The following is a 26,425-nucleotide window of genomic DNA, read 5'->3' on the forward strand; positions in this document are numbered from 1 at the left end:
ATGCAAACCACCTTACTTACCATGTTTTTCTCTTTAATTATCAAGCATTGATAACAACATTGTATCAAGCATTATTTTATTTTACATTTAATGATAAAGTCAGAAATTATTCTCTGCTACTCTCATTGAACAGAGTTTTTCATATTTATCATGATTAATATTTTTAGGATTCAACTGAAATTTTTGTATTCTGTGTATTAGTTTCAGGAATTAAAAAACATGAATTGGTATAGAGGTGGAAAGATGCTTCTGAGAGAGGGTGTGTATGCTCAGTGAAAAAAAAAAGACAGTGCCTAAAAATAGCTTTTTATGCACTAAAAAGTATTTTTGGAAAGGCCTGCTTAAGTTTCTTTGGTTTAAAATAGATCCTATCAGAGTGGCACAAATGTAGGTGGGACGATTCAGCTGCCTTGGAAACATCTCATTCATCTGCCTTGCCCTCATTCTGAGTGTCCGAAATGAGATCAGTCTTTATTGTTTCCTTTTGGTTTTTCTCTTGGAGTTCACAGTGGACAAAATGTATAATTTATTAACAGAAGTGCGCTCTGTAGCAAAATGGTACTTTTAACCAGAAAGCCTAACTTTTAACCTAAAAGCCTAAAAAAATACCAGCTTTCCTAGGCTTTACCTGCTGTTAGAAATCCAGGGAGTGGGAGAGCTGAAAAAGATGATGGTAGCGTTCAGGAACGGCAACTGCAGCCCAGTTGCAGATATTGATTACAGTTGCTGATCTTCAGCACAGGTCCAGGCTGATGAGGACAATGAAGTAACAAACAGAGGAAGGAAGTAACACTTGGACACGTCTTTCTGGAAAAGGAAGGACCTGGTGGAAAGTACCAGCAGATGTCTTGTTACTGTTAGCAACAGGAACCTAGGCTCCAGATGGAAATACCGGCTGAAACAACGATATTTTAATGAACATGCAATGTTTTGGTTTATCTGAGATATTTATCATGCTTTACCATGGTGCGAGCTAATTAGTTTTCTGCGTCCCTAAGACTTTTTTTCTCCCTATTTCACTGTTTTAGGAGCATTCTTTTTAAAGGTTGGCCCTTGTAATACAAACTTCTCCCCTTGGAGGAAAATGGCTTGGTATTTTCATATTCTCAGTTCATCTGTCTGTTGATCTAAGACACTGGAGTTTATCTTCAATTTCCAAGATTTAGCAAACATTTATGTTAATTAGGGACAAAAAAAAAAAAAAAGCATGAAGTCTTTGGACCACAAGACAGTCCAAAGTATATGATCCTGATGTGTAGTTACTCCTTGTCTTCTAAATAGCGTTTATTGGATAAATGATTTAATGAAGTTGTATAGTAATAGGCATTTTTTGAAAAAGAAAAAAAAAGGAACAAAAGCAAGTTTTTAGTTTGAAAAAAAAAAAAAAAAAAAGGAACCATTGTAATATATGAGTTCAGTCATTACCACAAGGAGATGAGGTGAGATAATGATGACTTCATAAAAGAAACGTAAGCTTGGTGTTGTCCTGGAAAAAGGCACTAGGAGTTCTCTATTCCACAGTTATGCCCAATGATTTTCCCTAAAAGGAAATTTTGCAGAGAAACTTGTAGCTCTTACAGGTACTCTTATTATGTGCATATGCCAGTTCTAAGTGCAAAGTTCAGCTGTAGTTAAATGATACTCAAAATAGGGTTATTTTTGTAGCCTAGTTGTGCTGATCTTTAAATTGAAGTTATTCATATCTAGCAGAGACTTCTGGAGATGAATAGAAAGCTGTATGACATTGGTGACTGACTTCCAATGCCTGACATGATTTTTAAAAATCTGTTTTAGGAGTAAGAGTCTTTGAGGATTTAATATAGAGACTGCGTAAGTGATCACATTGACATCCTTAAACATTTCTGCAGATTAGCCTGAACATGAGTGTGGAGCACCTCTCCTGTGAGCACAGGCTGAGAGAGTTGGGGCTGTTCAGCCTGGAGAAGAGAAGGCTCCGGGGAGACCTTAGAGCAGCCTTCCAGTATCTAAAAGGGGCTTGTAGGAAAGATCGTGAGAAACTATTCAGTAGGGCCTGTTATGATAGGACAAGGGGTAATGGTTTTAAAATGGAGAGAGGTAGATACAGACTTGATGTAAGTAAAAAATTTTTTACGATGAGGGTGGTGGAACACTGGAACAGGTTGCCCAGAGAGGTGGTGGATGCCCCATTCCTGGAAACATTCAAGGCCAGGTTGGACAGGGCTCTGAGCAACCTGATCTGGAGATGTCCCTGCTCACTGCAGGGGAGTTGGACTAGATGACCTTTACAGGTCCATTCCAACCCAAATATTCTTTGATTCTGTGAGTTGAGGATCAGTTTATCTGTTGGGAAAACTGGCTTAATTTTGGCTTTTTCTACTCTTTGCATCCAAATTTATTGTTGATGCCACAATCTAGACATGTCCATTTTTGCCTCCAAATCCAAATGTGAACCTGTGCTATAAACAACAGAATTTATCCCACTTAGGCCCCCTACACCCAAATAAATAGTCAAGTTGTGGATTACTTTGAACTTATATCAGGTAAGGTCTTACAGCTGAGGTATCTTTATTATCAAACTGTTGTCTGAGCTGGGGAGAGAGGATGTTCTCCTCTCTCCAACCTCCTTCTTGCATTTCTTCCAGCATTACTGATTGAAATGACCGTGGTAACTGAGGGTCTGCAAGTTGCAAAACCTTTGTCAACAAATTAGGCAGATGTCAGTGTTTGCGACACATAGGAAGGCAAAGGGCACTAACACCAGTCAACTTTTAGTTTAGCAAGCTAGATTATTAGACTGGTCTTTGTACGCACACAGTGTGGCTACAGGGAAGTACTAGGCTTTTTTGGAAGGTGAATCTGAGAAGCAGTGAACTCGAGGGATCTCATGCACGATTTAGAGGAATTTCCACTGAGTGAATAGGCAAGTTGAGTAACTTAGCCAGCTAAGTAGATATGTAAAGATAGGTTTTATGATTAAATATGATAGTATAATAATGATCGTTTGAAAGAATCAATAGAAAGGAGTTGTATGAAATACTGAAATTAGTACTGAAAAACATACAACAGGAACAGACTGGCAGGGGTGGGTAACAGCAGAGAGCAGAAGAGCTGCAAGTCGGCCGTGCAAAAGGCAGACATCACGATGTTGGTCTGCAGAGAGGTTAACAGTTAAATTTGCAGGAATACTCAGTCACCCTTCATACGTCAGCTGATGCCTGGCATATTTTTTTTTATATTATGGCACAAGAGTAAAAAGGCAGACAAATTGTTGTGCAGAACAGCCCAAAGCTTGAAAGCACCTTAGAGAAACTGAATTCTAATGAAAGAATAAAGTAGTGTATACGAAGGAACCAAGATTTGGTAATAGGTTGCGGTAAATCTAACAAGCAAAAAGAGGAGTAGTTATAGTTAAAAAAAAAAATCTAAACAGCAGTCTAAGCGGAATTATTCATTGTTACGTTTTGAGAGTGCTATCCAAGCCCAAGCAATGCTTATCTAAAGTTTTCTGTGCTTGGATTTATAACTCTTGTATTTGATTATATTACTGTTCCGTAGATGTGATCTTGTTAAATTGGAAGGATGGTAGCATCCTCTTAAAAATACAAGGGAGGAGAGGTCAATCAGTTTCAGACCTTTGAATTCTGAAAAATCTTTCCTTTTCTAGGTTATTAAGTTTAAAAGGCAGAGCTCAGGTAAATATAAACTGTTTTTCCAAATACAAATGTCTTTTTCACAATAAAAATCATCCTCTGTTATTCCTTAAATTCACAGAAACGATGAGTTACCGTTCTCTCACAGGCCACTTGTTTTCTTCCCTGCCTGCAGCACGTGCAGCCCGGCAGGTTGTGTAAGCGTCGGCCACGTTGGTGACGTACATGGTCCGCTGGTCGCGAGTTTGAGAGGGAAGTAGTTTGGTGGGCAGAAGCTGCATTTGTCACGACGAACGTAATGTTCGTATCCTCACAGGGGTTTGCTTGACCTTCCTCCCTGCCCTCACCCCATAATTAAACTAAAAGTGTGTTTGATGATGATTATTGAAAAGAAGATTTATAGACCTGTGGCTTCTACTGAAAATGGATGATAGTATCTCTGCATTAATTTCACATTAGCACGTGAAGCTTGATTTCTCTCTGCTGTTGTAGGAAGCCGATGACGTTTGGCGGAGCAGCAGAACACAGGTGTTAAGTTGTGCATTTCTCTTTCAGCGTTGCCTGCAATCTTTTTTTTGTGTTCATGCAGGGAGTGCAGGCAAGACCGGGAGTGGCTTAGGCGTTGACTTTTGCCAGCCAACACGTACTTTTGAATTGATTCTTTCTATCTGAAGTTTCGGAGGATTTGTAGAATAGTTTTTATTTCCTTTTGGACAGAAATGTATCAGCTTTTTTTTTTTTTTTTTTTTTTTTTTCTTTTCATAAGGAAATGCTTGAAAGTCCAGCATTGTGTCAGGTTGTATATTAGCACTATGTAATCGTTTTCCTGCTTCTTACACACAGTTGATAAAAACTAAGCTACTTAGGAACAGGAAAACCCCTTCTGAATTGCAGTCTGACGTGTCTAGTCTATTGTTCATGGATCACCTTTACAGAGAAATGTAGAAGTTTTGAAAACTGAAGTTTGAACGCGAATTCTTAAGCCATTTCAATTATTTTATTTCCTGAAGGAGTGTTTTTGTGTTTCTGTTTAAATATAAGCTTTAAGATTGTTAAGTAGGATTACTTATTTTTCTTCTAAGTTTGTTAAACTGTATCTTTTCCATTTCTGCTCAGCAAATATACTCAAATATCTATTCTGAAAGGAAGAGATGAAAGCGTAAATTCTGCAGTATTTAGCAGTCCATTTGAGGATTAGGTCACTTTTTTTTGCCTTGCTTTTAGCAAGAGCAATGGCAAAATTGACTGCTTTTGAAGAACGCAAAGTAAAATCTAATTTATTCCTACAATTTTTTTTCTGGTTGTGCTGATCTCAAGTATTTGTTTACATCTAGAGCAGGGCCAAATTCTGAAACAGATGCCTGACGATGTTTTTAAACCGTTTATATATGCTAGGAAATTCAAATGAAGTTTGCATGAAAACAGATGTTTGTGGATAAATAAATCTTTTTGTTTGTTTACGCGTATTTCACAAAAAAAAAAAACCCTATTTAATCTGTTCTTAAAACATTGAGCCTGAAAAAATGAGGGGTTGGGAAGACAGGATTTGCTGGGCCTTTTGTCTGAACTGCACCTAGGTTTGTTGTCTGCTCGGGGGGGGCTGCTCAGCGTTTGGGAGGAGGAAAGCCATTCTTTAGCTCAGGTATGAAAATGCGCAACACTTTATATCAATTATTTGGCTGATTGCTGAAAGTGCGTCGGAGTGCGGGGGCATTGGCTAGTTCTGGCCTTCGCTAATGGGAGCATTTCAGAATAGGGATGAGTAATTAAAGTATAGAATGCGGAAAATTAGGCCAAAATTGAATAGAAATTAATAAGTATGTGTTCTGTTGTGCAGATGTTGGAAACAGATTATTTTGGATACTTCTTTCTATCTACATCTTATTCGGTTACCGTGTAAAAATCGTTCCTACGCCATGCAGATTGTTTCTGTTCCCGTTGCCTTTTCTGTTTTTATGTTGTGATGTATCTGTATAGGTAGTAATTTAGCAAAATATCCTGTATGCCAGGTGTGGGAACTAGCTGATTGTATTGTAATACCGGATCATTACTTAATTCATATGCAACCTAGCCTAGCACATGGAAAGCATTATAAATCTATTTACAGTGTGGCTGGCCTGATGATAACATTGTATTAAATTCCCAGGTGAGGCAATTTAAGCAATTGCTTTGCCATGTGTAGGCCATGGAAATTAACTTCTCATATGCTTTAGTAATAGACGAACTTCATTGTTATGCTCAGATTAGTAGTGTAGCAGAATTCTTACAGTCTGGTTACATGTACCCTACTTCACATGTAGAATCATACAGGGGGGTGGTACTGCAGATCACAGATCTTAATTAGTTTAAGCTGAGTTAATTCATTTCAATTCTAATTTAGCTGTGCTTGCCCACGAACACATTCAGTTCTATTGGGAAATGTTAAGGCTTGGGTCAAGTAGACAGATTGTTTAAAGCCAAATTGCCAGACAGAAATGAGCAAGTGTAGCTGTTTGAACAGGGCTTTAAGAAAATCACCCAATCAGTATGCAAAAATCCTGTTCATAAACCAAGAGAGATCTGCCTGGAATCAGAAATTCTTCCGTGTCAGAAGGTCTGGGTACTGTAGTACATTTAAAACAGCCCCTGAAACTTTATCTCTCTGGAAGTTCTTGTAGAAAGTAGCTTAGCCCTTTTGTGTCATCGTGCGTTCGTGTGCACGCTACACTGGAATGCACACACGTTCGTCCAGTTAAAAACACTCGTGTGCTTAGACTTTCTGTGTATGTATACACAAGAAAATACAAAATGCAAGGAAAACTTCTATATGTGACAGGCCTTTACAGACAAAAAACTGCACAGAGAAGCTCTTACACCTATATTGAGCTGCCCAGAAATGCCTTGGATTACAAACTCTGTAAAGCTTCTGTCTTTTCTAGAAACATACATATAAAGTACCAGTAGACAGTGGTAACTGACAACTAAGACTAAAAATGTTGACAATTTCTTGATTTGCCTGGTTAGCTTATGTATAGAAGTCATTAACTATTTATAAAATGCATTATGAATTGGGTTCCTTCAAACTGTAGCAGTGTGTGTGACATTTCCAGCTCAAACTATCATTCTTGCGTTTGGCTAAAGTACATATTTATAAACAGCTGATAGTTATGAACTAAAAAAAAAAAAATCTAAAAGTTATTTAATTATTGATTTTGGATGAACTGAACTAATTTTGATAGATACATTTAAAAGTGTTAGCCAATATTAGTTTAATAAAAATAAGAATAGGAATTCAAGATATTGATATTTTGGACAAATTCTGAAAGAACAAATGAACACTTTAGTTCAAAGGCCTTTCCTTTTATATTATTGATTCATTTGGTAGTGAAACTGTGATCAAAAGTAGTATCAAATTATTTATTGATTATGGCAAAGAGTTACACCTAATTGTAGTCAAAGGGTTATTTCTTTTAATATAATTGCTGGTTTTCAGATCATGACAGATTATTGCAATAAAAGAACAATGATACAAATATATTTATTAAGTTCAGTGGTGATAATATAAAGGATTATAAAAGAACTCTAAAAATTGTATTGCTATTAACATTTATTTCTTTTCTGTGAAGAATATTCTTTTCTCTTTCTTTCATGCAGTCTCTTATGAATGAGAATATCAGCAAGTTAAATCTTTCAAATAAATGATGTGTAACTAAGGACCATCTCAGTCTCTACATATAATTAGGCAACTTGTTCACTGGAGAACAAGCTCATGAAGCATCATGCTCCTCATCTCAGTCTAATCATGATAAATACATTCAGCACTAACAGAATCAATAGGGCTGAGTCATTTTGTGAAATTGGGAGAGACTGTACAGTTGAACTACTAGACCTCAAATGGGAAGATTGAATCTTAATCATAAAAGAAGATTAGATATTTATTGGTATATATTTGTAATTTCCTTCCTTGTTTGATGTGTATCAAATAAAAATAGGAAAATAATATAATTGAGCAATCTATGCCAATTTGTTGGCTTTTTGGTGAAAAAAGAGAAAAACAAAACCTATCTCCATATGATATTCTTGCATACTGTGGAGTGTTTTAGTCCCCCATAGTGATTAAATGAATAATTTAAACAGGCAGCTCTGATACCACAGCCTGTTTAAAGGTTCTCATTTCCTTTAATGCTGTAGACTACTTCAGCTTGGTTAGTATGAAACTGTGACAGCTGAGATCTCCAAAAGATTTGGCACAATTCTGCTCTTGTAGTAGGTCCATGGTATGCTTTGTCCTTGCTTTGTACATCTGTAGCTTTAGTATATAATCTAGATCTGAACACTAGCAACTGAATCCTAAATTTGTGACCATTGTAACAGTGATGATAGTAATAAAGGGTGAACTGCACAGGATAAAAAACTAAAATGTGACCAATGCAAGGCTTACGCCGCTGCTAGGTTCCTAGCATAAGGGTGACCCACTTCCAAACTTCTTTGTCACAAAGGTACTGAATTTCCCTGTGCTCAGTATAATTTCTAATGGGTTGTTTCCTGTGCCCCAGTCCCAAGCACATTTTTTGGCATGATTGTCCAATTAGGGAATGCTGGAGGAGGGATTTGTTTTTGCTAAGTTCCTACTTAGTGCCTACCAAGGCGGAGTGTGAGGGAAGCTCCCATCAATAAAGGAAAGCCCTACAGCTTAGTTCTTGCTGCTCTTGGGTTTCTTTCTCTGATGAAGTGTAAAACTGATCATAACTGCACTCAAATATAAAAAGATTTTAGACAATATGTTAAAAATCCTTTCTCTATATGTAGGAATATTAACCGACTAAGGGCCTGTTATTTGGCCAACAAAGAAATGGAAAGCTGGACTGATAGTCTCTTTATGGACTTCCCCATTGTTCCATTGAATGTTGTGCTACCGTGGTAATCTTTAGACATTTCTTTCCATTCCTTGGCACTTGATCTAGTTTAGGATCAATAGGATGATCCGTTCATGAGGAAATCTGGTGCTCATAAGCTGTGAATAACAACTGTCTGTCATGATGGTCTAATGAATGACTATCTCAGTTTTGTGGTGTTTCCGTGAAGTGCTGTAAACCAGTGTTTCCTCCTGCTGCTGTTTTCTCTGCTTTCTTTTGCCCTTTGATTTCTGGTCCTTTCCCTGTAGGCCTTCGTAGCCTTAGCAGCATAGAAAACACTTGTTACTTTTCTACATCTTTAAGTCCAAGCAGTTTTGTCGAATGTGTTTTGTTCAGGTTTTGGTTTTTTTTTAATATGGGAAAAGCCTGGTCTTCCTTTCCTGATTAGTGGCATCACTGCAGTGTTACTCTGGGTTCTGTGTCTAACTAGCGAGTGTTCTTCAGAAAAATACATTTGGTTCCTACACATGTATTTCTTCAATGCTGCTGGTATTAGTGTATATTGCTGTGCCCAGTTCCCTGATTATCAGAACTGGGATCACACATTATCTGTCTTGAGCTGCACTGAAGCTACTTTCATGGCTGAAATGTTGAGGATGTGACTGTCTTAGAAGTGCTAAGGTTTTGCCATGCAGATTTGTCAAAATACAGCAGTAGAAGAACTTTTTAATAACTTTTACTTGCAGATTTTTTATTTATTTATTTTTTTTTATCAAATAGGTATCCATTAGGGGGCTCTCGAGGTTTAAGATGATCAGCCTTGATATCAACGGCTTCGGAGCTTTACTTCCTAACCCTTTTTTCTTTTTGTTTTACAGAAAAGGTCACGGATCGCCTACAGTGATGAGGTGCGGAATGAGCTCCTAGGGGATGACGGGAATTCCTCAGAGAACCAGGTAGGATGCTAATCAAGAAGCCCTAGTGGGTGGCTGGAGGGTGAAGGAGGTCACTGGTACACTGAGCTTCTCAAGCTGCTCCTTAACAGTATTAGCAACAACTCATGTGGAAGTGATACTGTTTAATGCAAAGCTGGGGTCTTAATCAACTTCAAAATGTTTCTTGGAGATCTTACATTTAACCCTTTAACTTGTGATCACTGTCTGCTACCTTAAAAAAAATCTTTTATTCTCTTTTCTTTATTATTTATTACTTAAGAAATAACTTGAAACGCGCTGTTTGCCGACAAAGCCAAGGTCTTCAGCTCAAACACATGTAAAAGGAATAAAAAAAGTACATAATGCAGCTTTGATAATAATGCAGTATAATTGAATCAACACTGCCAGGCAAAACAAATGAAAGTGCTCTCTCAGAATTAGGCAGTACCCTACTCAGTTTCCTTGTGTGTTTCTTTCCCTAAACAGATTTTCTCTCCTTGTACCAAACCCACAAGTTGTACTAATAAAAGCATGCTTTCATAATGCATGTGGTACTGGAATGCAGAGTGCTATCCATCTCTTTTAATGAAGGAAAGCTTGATAATCCTGAGGCTTTTTAAAAATCTTGTACCCGTATTGTTGTTCTGGACACTAGAGTGAGGACCCTACTAGACTACTGAAAATTATAAAGGCAACATTATATTCAGGGGACTTTCACCCACCTGTTAATATTTCTTTTGGTGTTGAAACTTGTTTGAAAAGCTCTATCTGAAAGCAGAATGTTTCTTTTCTTTTTGAAAATCATGTCAGCTGCAATCAAAGTGGTGCATTTTGAGTTAGAAGTTAGTTGAAAGTTTTCTTAAGTATCAGATTTTCTCTTCTGACCGGATAGAATATAAATTAATTTGGTAGTGAAAGTGCAGCTTGTTTAAATGGTTGCTTGATAAATGCAATATTAAATAAGGAAATGGAACAGAACGATGTTCTGAAATTTTTAGTATCTTCTACCCTCAATATAAGCTCAGTTCCACGAAGGAATGGAAAAAAGAAAGACTTGGAGACTTATCCCAGTACAATGAATTTTAAAACACAGACTCCTTAAGCGTTAATCTTGTAAAGTATTTTAAATGTGCTGTGTAACTTTTAAACTCTGTAATAGACCTTAATACATACATTAATGAAATTATACGCAGGATATGAAATATCTGTAGACTCTGTAGTGTCTCCAATATCTATGTGAAGAGTTAAATTTAAAAGTTATGAATCTTCATATTTATATATTATAGCAAGAGGAGATTCCAAAATTTGAATAAAATAATGAGGTAATTTTGTCCCTAATTAATGAGTTTATGGAAAGGATGATTTCAGGGAAAAGAGTCACAGTCTGCGTATCATGATCATAAACTCAGTCCTGTGAAAGTGTTAAAATTCTCATTTTATTTCTTTCAAGGTGCTGCTATTTTTATATTTCAAGAAAAAATTGTGTGAATTCAGACATAAAAGGGCAATTGTGATAAGAAGCTTTACTTATAACAGAATATCTTATGTGTAGGGATGAGATAAAATATTTTATTTTCACTTTTTAAGGAATGGTTAAATAACTGGTTCACATGTGCACTTTTTGCAAGTTATGATCTTTTTTCCAAACTTGGTGTAAGAAACATGGTCTCATCTCAAGGAACCAAATGATACTTTCAACCATTTGCCAATAAGAGGCTTTTTTGTCCAAATGACCACTTCATAAATGGATTTAAATTTTGGGTAGTATAGGAGTTTATGAGTAACTCAACTTGAAATTGTTAATCCCATACCTTTGGAAATTCTGAATTTCTTTCTTTTATTCCTTGAAAAATGTTGTGAAATACCACCATAAAGGAGTCAACTATATTCTTTTAAATATGTGAGTGCCAATATTAAAAAATATTATTTATTGTGTTGCTCCAATAATCAATATTGAAGGTTTTTTTCTTATAAAATATCATCATTTATATTTGTACTTATCTTATATGCATGTAGTTAGGAGTATAAGCAGTTAGTGCAGGAACTTCGGTCTGATGCTTAGCTTATCAGAACACGCAGCTATCAAATCAAGTGTAAGGCTCTGGTACTTACCATATACTGAACGTGTAATCTGAACGTGTTTAACTTAGTAACCCCAAGTCTAATATGATTTCACTCCTACACATTGTTATATCGATAGAAAGCTTGAACTAGATGATGAAGGGATACTCAGGTATAACTTACAGCCATATTTGAAGATGTTTCGAATTCTTGCTTTAATTTTGTCTGATGGAAATAAATATATGTAGGTGGACTGCCTTTTACCCTAATATTATGGAACTTTCACTTACCAGTCAGTTTTGGTTAGGTTGAATGCGTTAAACCGAAAGATGATGGTTTTTTTTTTCCCCCCCATTCAATCACGGAACTTTGAAAGGGGAGAGGAGAGGAGGGATTTCTCTTCTGACAAAGGAGTTGTTGAAAAAAGTTGCCAGCTTAGAATTGCTACTATACCAATCCACAAATATTGGTAAAATCTGCCAATGGAAATGCTGAATATCTGGTTAGACTGGGGCATTACACAAGGGAAATGAGATACGAGCTGTATGTTTTAGGTATGGTCTTTGTCATCAGGATGAACGTTTACAAAGTGTTTTTGGTGGAGGTAGAAGACAGAAAGGAACTTGATGTGTACTGGCTAGTAAAACTATATGAAGTATCTAGAAATAAATGGGGCACAATTTGGATCCTTTCATTATTCAGCTTCTGGTTTTTGAGTTGAGTTTCAAAGGGACACTTAAGGCAAAACACAGACAAGTTATAAGCTGTAATGAATAGGATCGTAGGTATGAGTTTCCAGTTGTTCTCCCATGAAGACAAACTGAAGTACAAAGAACAGATTGAAGAATTAGAAAATTATAAGTGGTCTTCTGTGTTCTTTTTTCCAAAATGTCTCCCATAAGTAGCTGTTGGGTAGATGAAAACAACTTAGAATACTGTGTCCTTACAATGATTATACCAAGATTTAACTGATTTTACCAGATAAAGCATATAGAAACTTCTTGTAAGAAGTTGTAAGAATTGTAGAATACTGCTTTTCATAGCTTTAAAAAAAAAAATAAATGCATCTTTGTTTAATGAGATAAATAGTGACATAATGCTCTTAATGCATTTAGGGTTTATTAAAGTCATTAGTTGGTATACATTAATTTATTCTTAATTTGAATTGATTGAATGTCGTCAGATAAGGCAAATACAGAGGTTGAGAATCAGGAGGCATCCCTTCTCCCATCAAAAAAACCACACCTCACAACCCCTGTGATGTGCATTGGGCTGTTATTTATTTTCCAGGAGTGGTCTTAAATGGGCTCTGTTACTTTCAAGTCTTATTTGTCGTTCTAGCCACCAATGTTTATCGAATCCCTTGAAAGTTTTGAGCTTTTCAGTGCAAAGATACACTACCTAAAGTTGTGGCTTCAGTTTAATAATCATAGAACCCTTTCATGTGGCAATTCATATGTTTTTTAGAAAGTATATGTTGGGTTAAATCAGAAATCCTTCTCGACCCAAATAGTGTCAGGTACAGTATTACCAGCTTTCTTGAAATATGATAGTATTCCTTTCTCTTTTGCAACTATGTTCATTAATAAGTTTAAATAAATTCACATTAGGTTAAATTACTTGTCCATGTACACATATACTGTACATGTGATTTGTGGTGAACAAATATTTTGTGGCTACTTAATTTCTGACTACAAAGTTCTGATAATATTAGATTTCGGCTTGCTGTGCATAAAGTGTGTCAAACTTCAGCTACAGACCAGGGGGTGAAGTTGGTCAATTTAATTCCCCAAGATCTAAAGAAGGTCGGTATCATTTCATATAGCCCTGGCAGAGCAGATCATTACCAGACACAAATCTGTTCGTTACATGCCGAGGGTTTATAGCAAAATAAATAGACTGTCATCATAAGTTCAGAAAATTGTGTGTTCGACCCACGATAATGTGTAAAGGGCGTTTAATAGAGTTCAGCATTTATTCGTTATCTATATGCGGACAGAGACGGCGGTAGCGTTATCAGCTTTTTAAAAAAAATTCGGTAGTTTTCTCTGTCACGTGACAAGCCTCACAGACACACACACGCGCGCGCACACACATACGCACACACTCCCCATTTCGCCTCCTCGCTCTCTGCGGCGCAGTTTTGATTTTAGTCACAGCAGAAGGCTTAGCCACAAGAGATTCCACTGGTTCAAACCAGCGTAAACCAGATTTATTTTTTTTAGCCTACAAAGGAACAGATTACCTCTTGTATCAAATTCTGTATTGAAAAAAAAAAAAAAATTGTTTCAAAAATATACTGATTATCATAACCTAAAATGGTGGCTGCACACAGCTTAATGCTGTTTACAGTTGAGCGGTGAGCATAATAAAAATAATGTTTCAAAATAGAAAATTAAAGGTAACACATTTTCATCAAGAGCGTTGTTAAATGGGGGAAAAAATACATCTTTTGTTAATTTGAATGAATATCTTTCAGCCAATGTTAAAAAACCCCCACTCCTCTCCCATTACTTAGCTTAGCTGCAAATCCCATGCAGAGCTTAAATTCAGCCATGCAGCACAAACAAGATAGAACATTTTTGTTTGGGACCTATTGAAAAAACAAATGTGCAGCATTTTAAAACTCTCATTGATTATAGCAGGGTGGCATGCCCAGATGGGCTCTGTTGCGGGAGAGTAGTTTTAAACTTTGGCCCTTTAAGTATCATAGTCAACTGAAGAATGGTGGCCTCAGAAAGAAAAGATAGCTATGTGATCAACTCCCAGATCGTCTCTTTCTAAAGAGCTTTAATGTTTGCCTTTTTGGGGAAAAAAGGGGGGGGAAGATCTGGAGAAAGAGACCAATTTATGATAGGCCAAGCACTTGAATTTAAGCGCTGGTTTGGCGGACAATGCGGTTTTCTTTATACCAAATTCTAGCAAAGTTCCTCTAGCTGCGTACCGAGGAGCCGTTTCAGTTAAAGTCCGTGTGGTAGTACCCCTCCTAATTGCATCTAGTGAGAGCCTCCTTGTCCGTTTTGGTAACGGGGTGAGGCGTACATTCAGTTTTAGATGAACAATAGAGAATAATGGGGGTTCTTTTGTTTCCTTCATGCTGGCGAGACTTTGTTAGTAGTAAACATTCTCAGCTTACACAAGTGTTGAAAATTAGTGTTATGAAACTGTAGGTGAAGTATCAGCATAAACTGAGGTAATGATGTAGCTGTTGTAATTTCGAATTCAACTGGAATCGGTGAGAAAACTGTAATTTTTTATAAAGAGCCACTCTTATGCAGACATTTGTTGTGAGTAATTATACATTTTAGTACAAATAATTTATCTCTCTCTCTAAAGGGTGAGCATATTACAATACAGCTTGATAATCAGACTGGGGTTTTATTTAGTTTTATAGTAAACCTGCCAAAGCAATATTATTAATAGTATTAGATTGTGTTGATTTACAAGCATAAATTGATAAATACAAATGTATATCCTATATAAGTATACACACACACATTATGTGTGTATATATACACACACATGATGTGTAGTGGTGTAGGATTAAGAACTTGGAATAGGTCTTTTCTGAGGGAAATATGTTTCATGTTGTTCCCTATTCCTTTGTCTATTTTTAAATATGATCTGCAATAAATCATAATTCTGAGCCATTTAACTAAGATGCTTCATTTTTTTTTTAACTGGAAAAAACCTTCTATATGAGATTCAATAATAAAATTAGATACTATAGTTACATTAGAACTCAGATATATAAAAATTGAAATACTGGTTACATGCTATAAAGAAGCAATCATCTATTAATAAGTTAGATCTGCTAGTAAAATAAGAAATCAGTTGTCACAGCTAAAATATACAGCAAACATTCTGAAAACTTGTATATACAAAACCACTTCAGCTGTACGATCTTCGAAGAGAGGAATAGTAAACTTGTTTTTTTCTTTATAATATAGACTTCTATGAAGTCATTCCCCTTTATTTCATGATGGTGTCTTAGATGTGGTTTAAAAGAGAATTTCACACTATTCTCTTTGTTTAATGTGACAGTGTGAGAAAGTGATCTTTATTCGTTCAAAAAACTCTGCATGTAGTCTATGTTTAGGTTCTTTTAATGTGTTTGTCTGTGATTTTTAAATGCTAAACATGTAAACAGATAAATTGTCAATGTTAATTCTGTATCCTGTCACACAACTGATCTTTCTTTCCTGCCATTTCTTTCCTTTTTATCTTTTTTGTGCGTTCATGTTGCAGTTGATAAAATTACGTGAAGAGGTGAGTACTTTCTTGCTTTTTGTTGTCTAGCTTTCCCTTTAAAGCTGAGTTTCTAAATCTGAAGTAGATCTTTTTGTTCATTGTTGCAGGGAAATCTACACAAAGAAAAAATATTGATTACATTGCTTTAAAATATTCACTGTTGTGCCTCTTTTTCCCTAATAATTGTATACTTACATAGGAATCTCTAGATCAAACCTTAGAAATTAACATTCTTTGATGGTGGAAATTTTTTTTAAAGGCACTAGAAAAAGAAGGGGAAAAAAACCTCCTATTATTTGATCTCTGCTAGAATACCATGATCAAATCAGGTACAGTAATAATCATGTTTGCATCACAAAATCTTTGATAGGGTAAATATATTTATACACTGGTATTGAAAGTGAAAGCATTTCTTTGGTAAAAACCTGTGCTGAAAGACTGGAAAAATTACACAGTATTTCACAGTGTTTTGAGGTTGGTGTGAGGTATTCAAGTAGCTTATGTCTTATACTGGATATTATATATGCACTGAAAATACAGTGCAGGTAAGCCTACACACACATATCAATATTTATTATTTATTTGTGAGTGCTGTAGATCTGTAGGTGTAACACTAGAGATCAGTATTCCAGAACACCTTTCTTCCAGTTATAAAACGACTCATAAATATTTAGATAGAGAAGCCTGTTTTAATGGTCAGTCCCTCAAATGTTTCAGTATATTTTCTATATACTCCTCTGTTACTTACTGCTGTACTAAAGCAGGTATCTGAACTGCTTTTTTTTTTTTTTTTTTAATTTCCAGATAGCCACTGAAAAGAAGGTCTCAGTAAACTCAAGATTACTTATAGGTTAGATATCTGAAGGGTTTCGTATGGACATTTTGAACCAATGAAGTATTTCAATAAATATATTTAGAAGGACGAGTATTTTAGTATCACATATTTGTCTGGTATCTTCTTTTTGAAACATGTGTGCCCAGACGTATCAGTAATGAATACTGAGCTCTGCAGGAAAGGATTTGTAAGTTTTAGAAATGGTGATGACAAAGAATTGTAAAGTAACCAGATTAAGGACAATTACAGAGAATTCTTAAAAACCGTAAGATATTTTGTGATATAGAGGTTCTTTCACTAGTTCACTGAATGCTTTATTTTTCCCTCTTCTTGTGGAGCTGATATTAATACGTTAAAGCTACAGAGTAAAACAGTTAACAAAAAAAATTAAACAAAATAAACATGTAACCACATGAAAGCCCTCCCACCACTGCTGAGCTCCCCCTCCCAATTGTCCCAGTATTTAAACAAATGACTATATTGTTCCACGGGTTTGTATAGCCTGATTTCTGAGATTTTTCAGAAGAACAAGGTACATTTGTTCATCCCTTTTACACCACCTGCACGTCTGCTCCAGTGCTTTTGTAAAAAAATATAGTAGGATCATTTTTGCTTGCAAACATAGATTATTGCTTTATAAATGTGAAGATTCTTAATTTGTAAATTTACTATGAAATTTTAATCAGATAAAAAGAACAAAGCTGCGACTTAGCTGCTCTTCTTTTGAAATAGCTATGAGGCAAATAAGAAAATTCAGGATGTTATTGCAAAGGGCTGCAACTTGGGAGCTATAGTGAACTCAGTCATACCTTTTGGAGCTTATAATCCTTTGTTAGCCACCTAAAAATTTTTGACATTGCTTTTGGTAATTTTCTTTCTTACTTTTCCTTGCTAGCCTCATAAGTTACTTTTTCCTCTCGCTGCATACTGTGAGAGCAGCAGCAAATAGAACTAAATAAAGGGATTTATTATTTTTTCTAGATCAAAATTGTACAGGTAGAGAGACAACTAATTTAAAAAACAATTGTTAGCATTCTGTTCTCTGCACTTAGGTACCCACTATGTGTTGGATAGGTTATAATTGCAATGGTGCTTTTATACCCAATGCAAAATGCACATTAAAGTTTAAATGAAGGCTAGTAGTGACTCAGGCATAATTCTTAACTCGTCACATAGTGAAACATCAAGGCATCCCCAATTATAGTTCTCCTAAGGAGGTATGAACTGATCTTAAAAGAAATTGTGGTTTGCCATACTGTTTGTTAATAAAACCTTGCGCTTCCTCTCATTACAGGGCTCTATTCCAGCACACTTGCCGTACACAGGCTTCCATGGAGGCTGTGTCGCTCTCTCTTTTGAGCTCCTGAGATCTCAGTTTGAATCCAGCCCACATGGAATGACTAAATCTCTAGTGATAGCGTGCCGCTTTGCAAAACTTCCTTATGTAACTCCGGAGAGAAGCTGTTTCTGAAGCTGCAAGATGCACTGAATCAGCTCGCTACCCACCTCACAGGGAGCAGGGGATACTGTGGGAGAAAGAGTTTGGGGAGGGGTGGGAAGCAGTGGAAAGCATCAGCTGCTACTGGAGGGCATTGATTTCATGACTAAAGGAGAAGGGTGCCTCCAGACCCAAACAATGTAAATAACACCACCCTTTATAATAAAATTAGGTTTCATTGTAGCATGGCTTGGGTGGAAATGTTCTGAAATTGAGTAAGAAACAGCTCTGAGTTGATGTTACCACCCAGTTCACAGGGCTGTAGTACTCTAATTGCTCACAGTAAGACTGAACTGAACTGTGTGTGGGCTTGTAATTATTTTTTTTTTTAATTAAATGTGGCTTATATAATATATAAAAATATACAGTTAAATGCTAATTCTTTCTGTTGGGTAGTTCTTCCACATTGTAATGTGAAATCTGATTATCACAGGATAGTCTTTTCATTTCCAATATACCACTACAGCACTGTACATCTGTTTTGTAGCTATAGTGTTCTACTCCCTGTGCTCACTCCTAGCCTGTTTTAGTATCTCCTCTCTGACTTTTAGGATTCTTACCTTCTAAACTCCTTCTTTATATCCCTCCCTGTCCTTTCTCTTCTACTTTTCTTTCTTGAGAGACAACTATGTAATAGTTCTAGGTTTCTGCTGGGTTTGTTTTGTAAAGTTTAAAATATTTAACACTAATTGTTCTTTAATATAATTCAGGGAGGCAGTATTTGGAGAAAGGTACTGCAGGCTTACACTTTTTTTTTTTTTTCTTCTAATGGGTAATGGAGAGGAACCAGCAGATGTTATGAAAGGTGCCTTTTGAAAAAAAATTAAGCAAAATTAACACTAAGTATCTGCATTGACCATGAGTACTAAGAACATGCACCACTCTAGTTGCTGTCATGATTTCAATTACAGCATTGTAACTTATGGTTCTATATTTTATTAAGTGCTTATGCTGATTTTTTTTTTCTTGGTGGCCTGCCCCCCATGAATGCAAAAGGCTTTTTTGCAATTTACTCTTAACCTATCCACTGTGTATTAGACAACTCTATTAATTATTATAGACTGTTATTGCAGCTTTCCTGACCTTCACATTGGGTCCTATCTGTGCTGATCTAAATGCATTGTTTTAATGATTTCCAAAAAAAAAAAAAAAGAGAGGGGAAAAAAAAAAGAAAAAAAATTCAAGGCAAGCTTTGATGTGGCTTTAGCTGCCTCGATCGTCTGGCCGCATCTCAGAGATGTGTCACCTATGCCGGGAGGGAATAGGGAAATCACGTTTTGAATGGTAATGATAACATACTAATCACTTCCTTTCTTTGAAGATAGAAGCGAGATATTCTGTCAGCATCCCTGGCTGCTAGAGCTTGGAGGCACTGGTCTAGGTGTATTAGCTTAAGTGTGCATGTCAATACAGCTTGCATCTCCCAAGATCCATAGGGGCTCATTAGAGCAAGGTAGATCGTTTCAGTAGACAGCCACTCAGATAATATGTATGGCACCTCCTTTTTTTATTATTATTAGAAAGCATTTCTTCAATTTTAAAATGACATCTGTCAACAAGGCAAAGTTGTAGGAAATATTTTCTGACAAATACCCAAAATGTTGTTTTTGGGTAAAGGGGTGCTCGAAAAGGTGTGTGTGATTACTTTACTGGGGGCGGGGGCAACTTCTGTTTTTTGATGGCTTGATTAGAGCTACTCCAGGATCAAATTTCCGAAGGAAATGAGCTTACATGTTGAAATTAGGATGGAGACTAAGCTAATGAAAATAATAATTTCACTTCTTCACTATTACAGATTCCCCAAGTGAAAATGTATTGGAAGATGCATTTTTACTAGAGTTTATTGTTATCTCATAAATGGGCAAATGACTTCTGGGAAAAATATATCTGCGTGTGTGTATATTATTTATATATTCATATATATATTTAGACATAAGAGACGTAAATCAAGAAACCAGTATTTTGTTTCTACATCTTTTTACATCAAACAGTCGGAAGAATATTCATGCTGCTCAGTATTCTGTATGAATAGCTCGTTGTTTTTATCACCTCACTTGAGGAGTACACATAAAGGAAATACAACCTCTGCTGAAAATTAAGTTCATGTTAAAAAATACCCCTTGCATTTAAAGTGATGGTTTCATCAAACTCTAGTTGAATAGAAATCATAGGTGCTTGCATACATGTGTCACAGGGAAATCTATTTTGGAAATGCTCTTCAGACAGGTTTCCCATATAATAGTTGCGTTCTGTTTTGTCAGGTGATGTAATAAGGGTGAAGCACATATTCCATGTTTCGAAACAAAAATGATTGGTGCACATAATTATGATTGATCATAGAACTTGTCCCTTCCAATGGTCCTTGTAACAAGCTCTTCTCTAAAATATACGTGGATATTTTAATGTTTTGGAATATGAAAGCACAATTAAAAAGAGGGGGAGAACATTATAGACTGCTGCCTGATTTTTTTTTTCTCTCTCTCCCCTTTTCTTTTTCAGAGGGCACATCTGCTCGATAACACAGAGAGGCTGGAAAGGTCATCTCGGAGACTAGAGGCTGGATACCAAATAGCAGTGGAAACCGGTAAGAATTCTGAGAGTGAGCAAATTGTCTTGCTTATGCACAGCAGTCTTCACAACACATGACATTTCAGGGAAACTTCAAAGGCGAAACAGAGACAGCAGCCCGAGATGTGGTTTACATATTGGGGAGACAATTGGGAGCTTATTTGCGCTTATCTTTTTTCAAGTTAAAAGGCATGACATCTACTGAAAACAGTTCCTGAGGTTTAAAAGTATACATCTGAAAAGAGATGGAATACTTTGTCTAAATTCTACATTTGTCTTAATATGCAGTTACATGTTGTCAGTTTACCCACCCGCAATGATTGCTAGCACACACTGCAGACTCCAGTTGTTTTTGTCTTTTGCTTTTATTCATATATGTAAAAAATATCATTTTAATAAATTTATAAGGTATTAACTACAGATAATATATAACAAGGTTATCAGCTCAATTTTCTTTCAGTCAGTTCAGTGACTGATTATGCAGCTGTTTCTGTGCAATGAAAGAAGTAAACAAACCAAAATATACAGATGGAATAAAATTAAGCAAGAAGGCTAAACTGAGGCTTAATTATTGAATTAGTGTTTATTTTATTGACTACAACTTTTCAGTTTGTATTTTCAAAATGTTTTTACTAAGTTTTAGCAATTTATAGTGGATTTTTTTAAACCAGCAATAGTTAAGCCTCCAAAGTCTAATCCTCTTAAATAAAGCTTGTGCCAAGTTACAGAAAGTTTCAGAAAATGTATGTTTGAGCAGTGAAGTAATTTTCTGGTGAAGAGTCCCAATTAATTGGTATATTCCAATATCTTTTTAGAATTCAAGCCTTATTTAAGAGGTAAATTAAGTTGAACCCTTGTAGAGTTAAATATGGCTATGTTAAATGAATGGTGTTACTAAAGTGCCTACATTTTAATTATTCTGGGCTTAGTGCTGTGTACAATAATGAAATGAATGTGTGGAACACACAGTGTAGATTTTGGAGAGAACAAGGAGCATTAATTCTCTTATGCCAGAGGATGACACATTAATACAGATGGACAAATGATAGCAATTAAGTTTGCTTTCCTGAAGAATTTCAGGTCTGTCTTATCAATGGTCATAACTTTTTTTTTTTTTTTTTTTGGAGAACTCTTTTAAACTGGTCAAAAATGGTTCCTGATCTGCTTTAGTTGAGCCTGGATCTTTCACAGAGAAACAGTATATATAAATTCAGACTGATCCTTTTGGGGAAGAGATATCTTATATCCTTTTTTGCTCCATGTGGAATTTGTTTTATAGAGGTGATGATCATGTTAACTTCCATTGCATATCTCCATGGTGATCTCTGAGAAATATGATTGGAGTGCAAATGTGTATTTATATGGAAAGGGTGTCTTTCGCTATCTTTTAGCATTGAATTCCATAGAGCCACACTAATTCACCCCCTCTTTGTGTCCATCTTTACTTTTCATCTTCTGCAGTGAGAGGGAGAGATTTCTTGTTCCCTAAACTGTGAAGACTGGTAGCATAGCAATATTATATGACAGATTAATACTAAATAATTTGGACATTATTACTTTGGAAGTATTAAGTTCATTGTAATGTAGATTTTTTTTGCAGAAGATTTTTATGGAAATGGATTAATTATGTTTAGTTCCTGGCATGGGTCTTCATCATCCAAGGTATGAATGAATTCAGATTGATTCAGTGCTATGAAAGAAGTTATGTTTGGCGTTACTGTATGATCATTCTCTGTTGTGGTGTCATAGTAAAATAAAACATTCCATTTTGGAGTTTCAGTTCATCATTGAGTTGACTCCTCAGACCCTGTCTTGCCTTGATTGTTGTTTTTGTTGCATAAAGATCTTCTCTACACAGCACTGGTGAGGCCACATCTGAAGTGCTGTTTCTTGGTCTGGGCTCCCCCATACCAGAAAGGCTTTGACTTACTGGAGTGAGTACAGCAAAGGGCTGTGAAGAGAATTAAGGGACTGGAGCATCCTTCATGTGAGGAAAGGCTGGGAAAGATGACACTGTTCAACTTGGAGAAGAGAAGGCTCAGGGGGAGCTTATCAATGTGTATAAATAGCTGATGGGGTGTAATTCCATCAGGACACAAGAAAATAATTTTTTTTTACTGTGGGAATAGTCAAACCCTGAAATAGGTAGCCCAAAGTGATTGTGGAGTCTCTATCTGTGAAGATAAAAAAATCTAGGTGAGCACAGTCTTGACTCTAGGTGACCCTGCTTGAGCAGGGCATTGGACTAGATTGTCTCAAGAGATCCCTTCCCACCTCAGCCATTCTCTGATTCTGTGAGGATGAGGAGGTAGAGGTGACAGCCCTTAAGTATCTATTCTACTGTATTTATGTGGTGTCTTTTCACTATTATGGATATGTATGTTCCTTATTGTAATGAAGCTGGATGATTTTCACCTCTGGAATATGTCACATTTGGGTCTTTCTTATTACCTTAATCAGCAAAAATACATATACTATTTTAACCTGCCCCTGTGATCATCTAAGGATTACTCTGACATCACATAACTAATTTAGTGCAATTTCACATTAGCATTCCTGAAACTTACCATGATAAATTGGAAGCTTTTTTCCTGTTTGCATCTCTAAATTGATAAGCCCTTTCATCTTACGTACAGTTGTTCATACAAGCTGAGATCTGTTGGAAGGTCTGACTTCCTCCTTTGAGCGATGCCATTGATTCATGGGCTTCAGTGGTGTCTGAACAGGATGCCACTTATGTCACCATCTCTAAGACACAATCCAACACTGACTGTCAGGCTGTCGTAGTTTGTTTGCTATAATTTGTTGATACTGATGATGCTTAAATCTGTGCAGAAGCCTCTTGAAGGACTAAGCAAAGCCTTTAGTATCTGGTAACCAATTCTGTAGTATTCAAGGCCTACTGTAAAGAGAAGAATGTTATTCTAAATATTCAAAGAAGTATGTTGCAAATTTAACAGGGATTTGAGTAGCTGATTTGGTAGACCAATGAGTTCATCAGAGTATTTGTGTTTTAATTGCCTGAGTTGTGTGACATAAACACACATGAGGGAAATCTCTCAGGACATACAGAGAAACCACTGACTGAATCTTGAAGGTCTCCACTGTTTGTACCAAGTAGGGGAAGCTTTAATAACGGCTGATCATACCGCAAAATGAACTGGTCTGTTTTCTTCAAATCAAAATACGGTTTTAAAAAAATTCTTGTTGTTATTTTTCTGTTTTTATATTATCATCTGCTTTGCTGGTAAGGAACAGACAAACAAATTTACAGCCCGGTTAGGAGGCATTTCCAACAGTACTCTCTATTTACGACGCTATAGCTCAGTATGCTTAATTTCAGATCATTCAGTCTGATCATATAGCCTTAGAATATGAGACACATTTTAAAAATGCATGAAAATTGCTGATTTCAGTCAAAATGAGAGTCCGTTGAATTAATCCTGATTAATCACAAAATTCTTCCCATTTTGGAGGGGGAGATTTCCTAATTCCATTGCCTGTGCTCGGATTTCCACAGCATCAAATTGAATTCTAGAACGTCCTTATTTTGCTTGCAGAATGTAGCATAGTAAGGTATCCCCTTCTTTGTTGAGTCTTGGATGTGTTTGCTCAGACAGGAGTATTTAGAATGAGAAATAGTTCAAAATGCTTCATCTTCAGAGATAAAATTGGGATGCAAATGTAGAACACCTTCAAGGAGAGGTAAAGCAAACCTTGTGGAGGACCATTGTAATCTGCAGTTGAATTGCTTTCATTAAGTTCTTCTTAACAGCCAGATACTTTCTAGGGAAAAAAAATCCTGGTGTTTATGTAATAGAGACTTCACCTTCTTTCATGACAATGTAAGAGATCCAACTATTGAATACTGTCCAGGCTTTCATGGCAAAACTATACTGCAGGTATTTATTTTTATGTTTTTCCCTTCATGAACCTTAGGTATTTCTATAGCTTTCAGTACATGTAATTTGAGAACAAGTGTTGAGTTTGCCTCTATGAGTGACAATTACTGGATATTATGCTGTGGCTCTGAAATATCTGTGCTACTAGGAGAGTTTGTAGTTTGTGGGTAATAGATCTGTTCTTTGCACCAAATCTTAAAAATTTGTCTTGGCTTCTGTTTTAATATCCCTTTTGTAATATGTAAACATTGTGTTTTAAAGAAAATAAATCAAAGGAAGAAAAACTCTTGTTCCATTTACAAAAAATCCTTCTGAATCTCAACGTTAGGTTGCTTAAAATGTTTTTTTCCAATCCTCCTTACTTTGGGAATGCCAGGAATATGTAACTCTGAAATGGTTAAAGGAGAAATACATCTGAACAAGAGACACAACAGCTTATTTCCCACCCATGTGTGACATGAATAATTCTTAGTATTAAGGAATCCAAGCAAATTTCAGTGGCTTTCACCTTTTGTAATGAACTACAGTCAAACCTCCCTTTCTGGACTGAGCCATAAATATATAATGTAATGTAGTGGTAGCCTAGCTGACAGGCAGACGGTCAGACCCGCCTCAAAGTACTGGCAGCCTTCTAGCTGGAAAGCAAATGAGAATCTCATTAGACAAGGAGATATGTGTATTTCTTTATGAAATAATAGTAGTTATTGAAAAGTAATGAAAGTACAGTGAAAGGATCAGTGAAAGTGTGTTAAGAAATGTTTACAGAGGGCTCCTGAAGGCAAGAGTCTTCAAGTTCAATGACTTTAGCATGAATAAGGAATGATTTTAAAACCGCTCCAGTGGGTGTCTTGCCAGATGTGAGTAATGGAATTTGAGCTACTAGCACATTGTCCACAGCAGCATGCCACTGATTTGGATTCCTGACTCCTTTACTGATGGAACAACCTGAACCCCAAGCACCTTCTTTCTCAGTATTTCACGGGTTGGTTGTGCCGTTCAGGTGTCATGAATGAGATGCACACCAAAGTGGACATAAAATATGTGACACCATAAACATTAAAATAAATATATCCACTAAACTGATTCTATTCCATTATGGTTGCAAGAACGAGAAGCTGACTTCTCAGGTGGGCAGTATAGTAAGTGTTGCTACAATCAAACTACAAAGTGTTTGCTCAGCTTAGGAAAAATTTAAATGGCTCTAACATCCAATGTTAATTTAACAAAATAACAAACCCTAATATTCATACATGTAGGGCTACATTAGACTAGTGGAAAGGGTGTTGCTCTTTGGTATTGTAATTTTGTATACTTACTAATTTTCTTGCGTTAGTTAATGCCATTGAACCTTCACACCCCTCTTCTGTCTTCAGGTGCTTGGATATTCCAGTTACATTTGAGTTCCAGATAACTAACAGTATGGAAATAGAAACCAAGTTTTGAAAACCAGGGCCTTGCTTCTAGTGCCCCTTGCTTTAAATAAAAAAAAAAAAGTCTATTCCTATCCCAGATATTTACACTTAATATCCACTTATTTCATCTCTAATGAATTATTCATACATATATATGTGAATACTGTATGTAAAACCTTTCATTAGAGAAAGAGGGCTCCTGAGTTCTGGAGCATATACCAATATCTCCTCCTCAGGTGTTTCTTTGATATGCCAGAACATCTTTCTACTGAAATCTTAATCCAAAGTTTCTACAGTGAAATGAGTTTTTATGCAGTTTCCAGTCACCATCAGAGAAAGCTTTTTCATGATCGCTGTTTCTTCTACTAGCAATGGTATTTCATGTTTCATATATAATTTTTTTTCTTTGCTGCCTGATTTCTATTAGAATCTGTTTATTGTTTCAGCAATTCATTTTGAAGTGGCATATTGCATTCCTACATCCCTAAGCCCTCTG

General features: G+C 36.1%; 1 protein-coding gene across 6 annotated transcripts in view; it reads left to right on the forward strand.

The window, feature by feature from the left end:
* The window catches only part of VTI1A (vesicle transport through interaction with t-SNAREs 1A), a 274,091-nt gene that overhangs the window by 46,729 nt on the left and 200,937 nt on the right, over positions 1-26,425 (forward strand). For 3 of the 6 annotated variants that reach the window (XM_086751751.1, XM_086751755.1, XM_086751753.1), the window contains exons 4-6: positions 9,346-9,423; positions 15,712-15,732; positions 20,547-20,631. In XM_086751751.1, the coding sequence (XP_086607877.1) occupies positions 9,346-9,423; positions 15,712-15,732; positions 20,547-20,631 (184 nt within the window). The remainder of the gene's footprint in view (positions 1-9,345; positions 9,424-15,711; positions 15,733-20,546; positions 20,632-26,425) is intronic. The other 3 variants (XM_086751752.1, XM_086751757.1, XM_086751754.1) reach the window with 1 other exon arrangement.

Source organism: Chlamydotis macqueenii, chromosome 7 (genome assembly GCF_036417535.1).
Source record: "Chlamydotis macqueenii isolate bChlMac1 chromosome 7, bChlMac1.mat, whole genome shotgun sequence".
NCBI classification, from domain to species: domain Eukaryota; kingdom Metazoa; phylum Chordata; class Aves; order Otidiformes; family Otididae; genus Chlamydotis; species Chlamydotis macqueenii.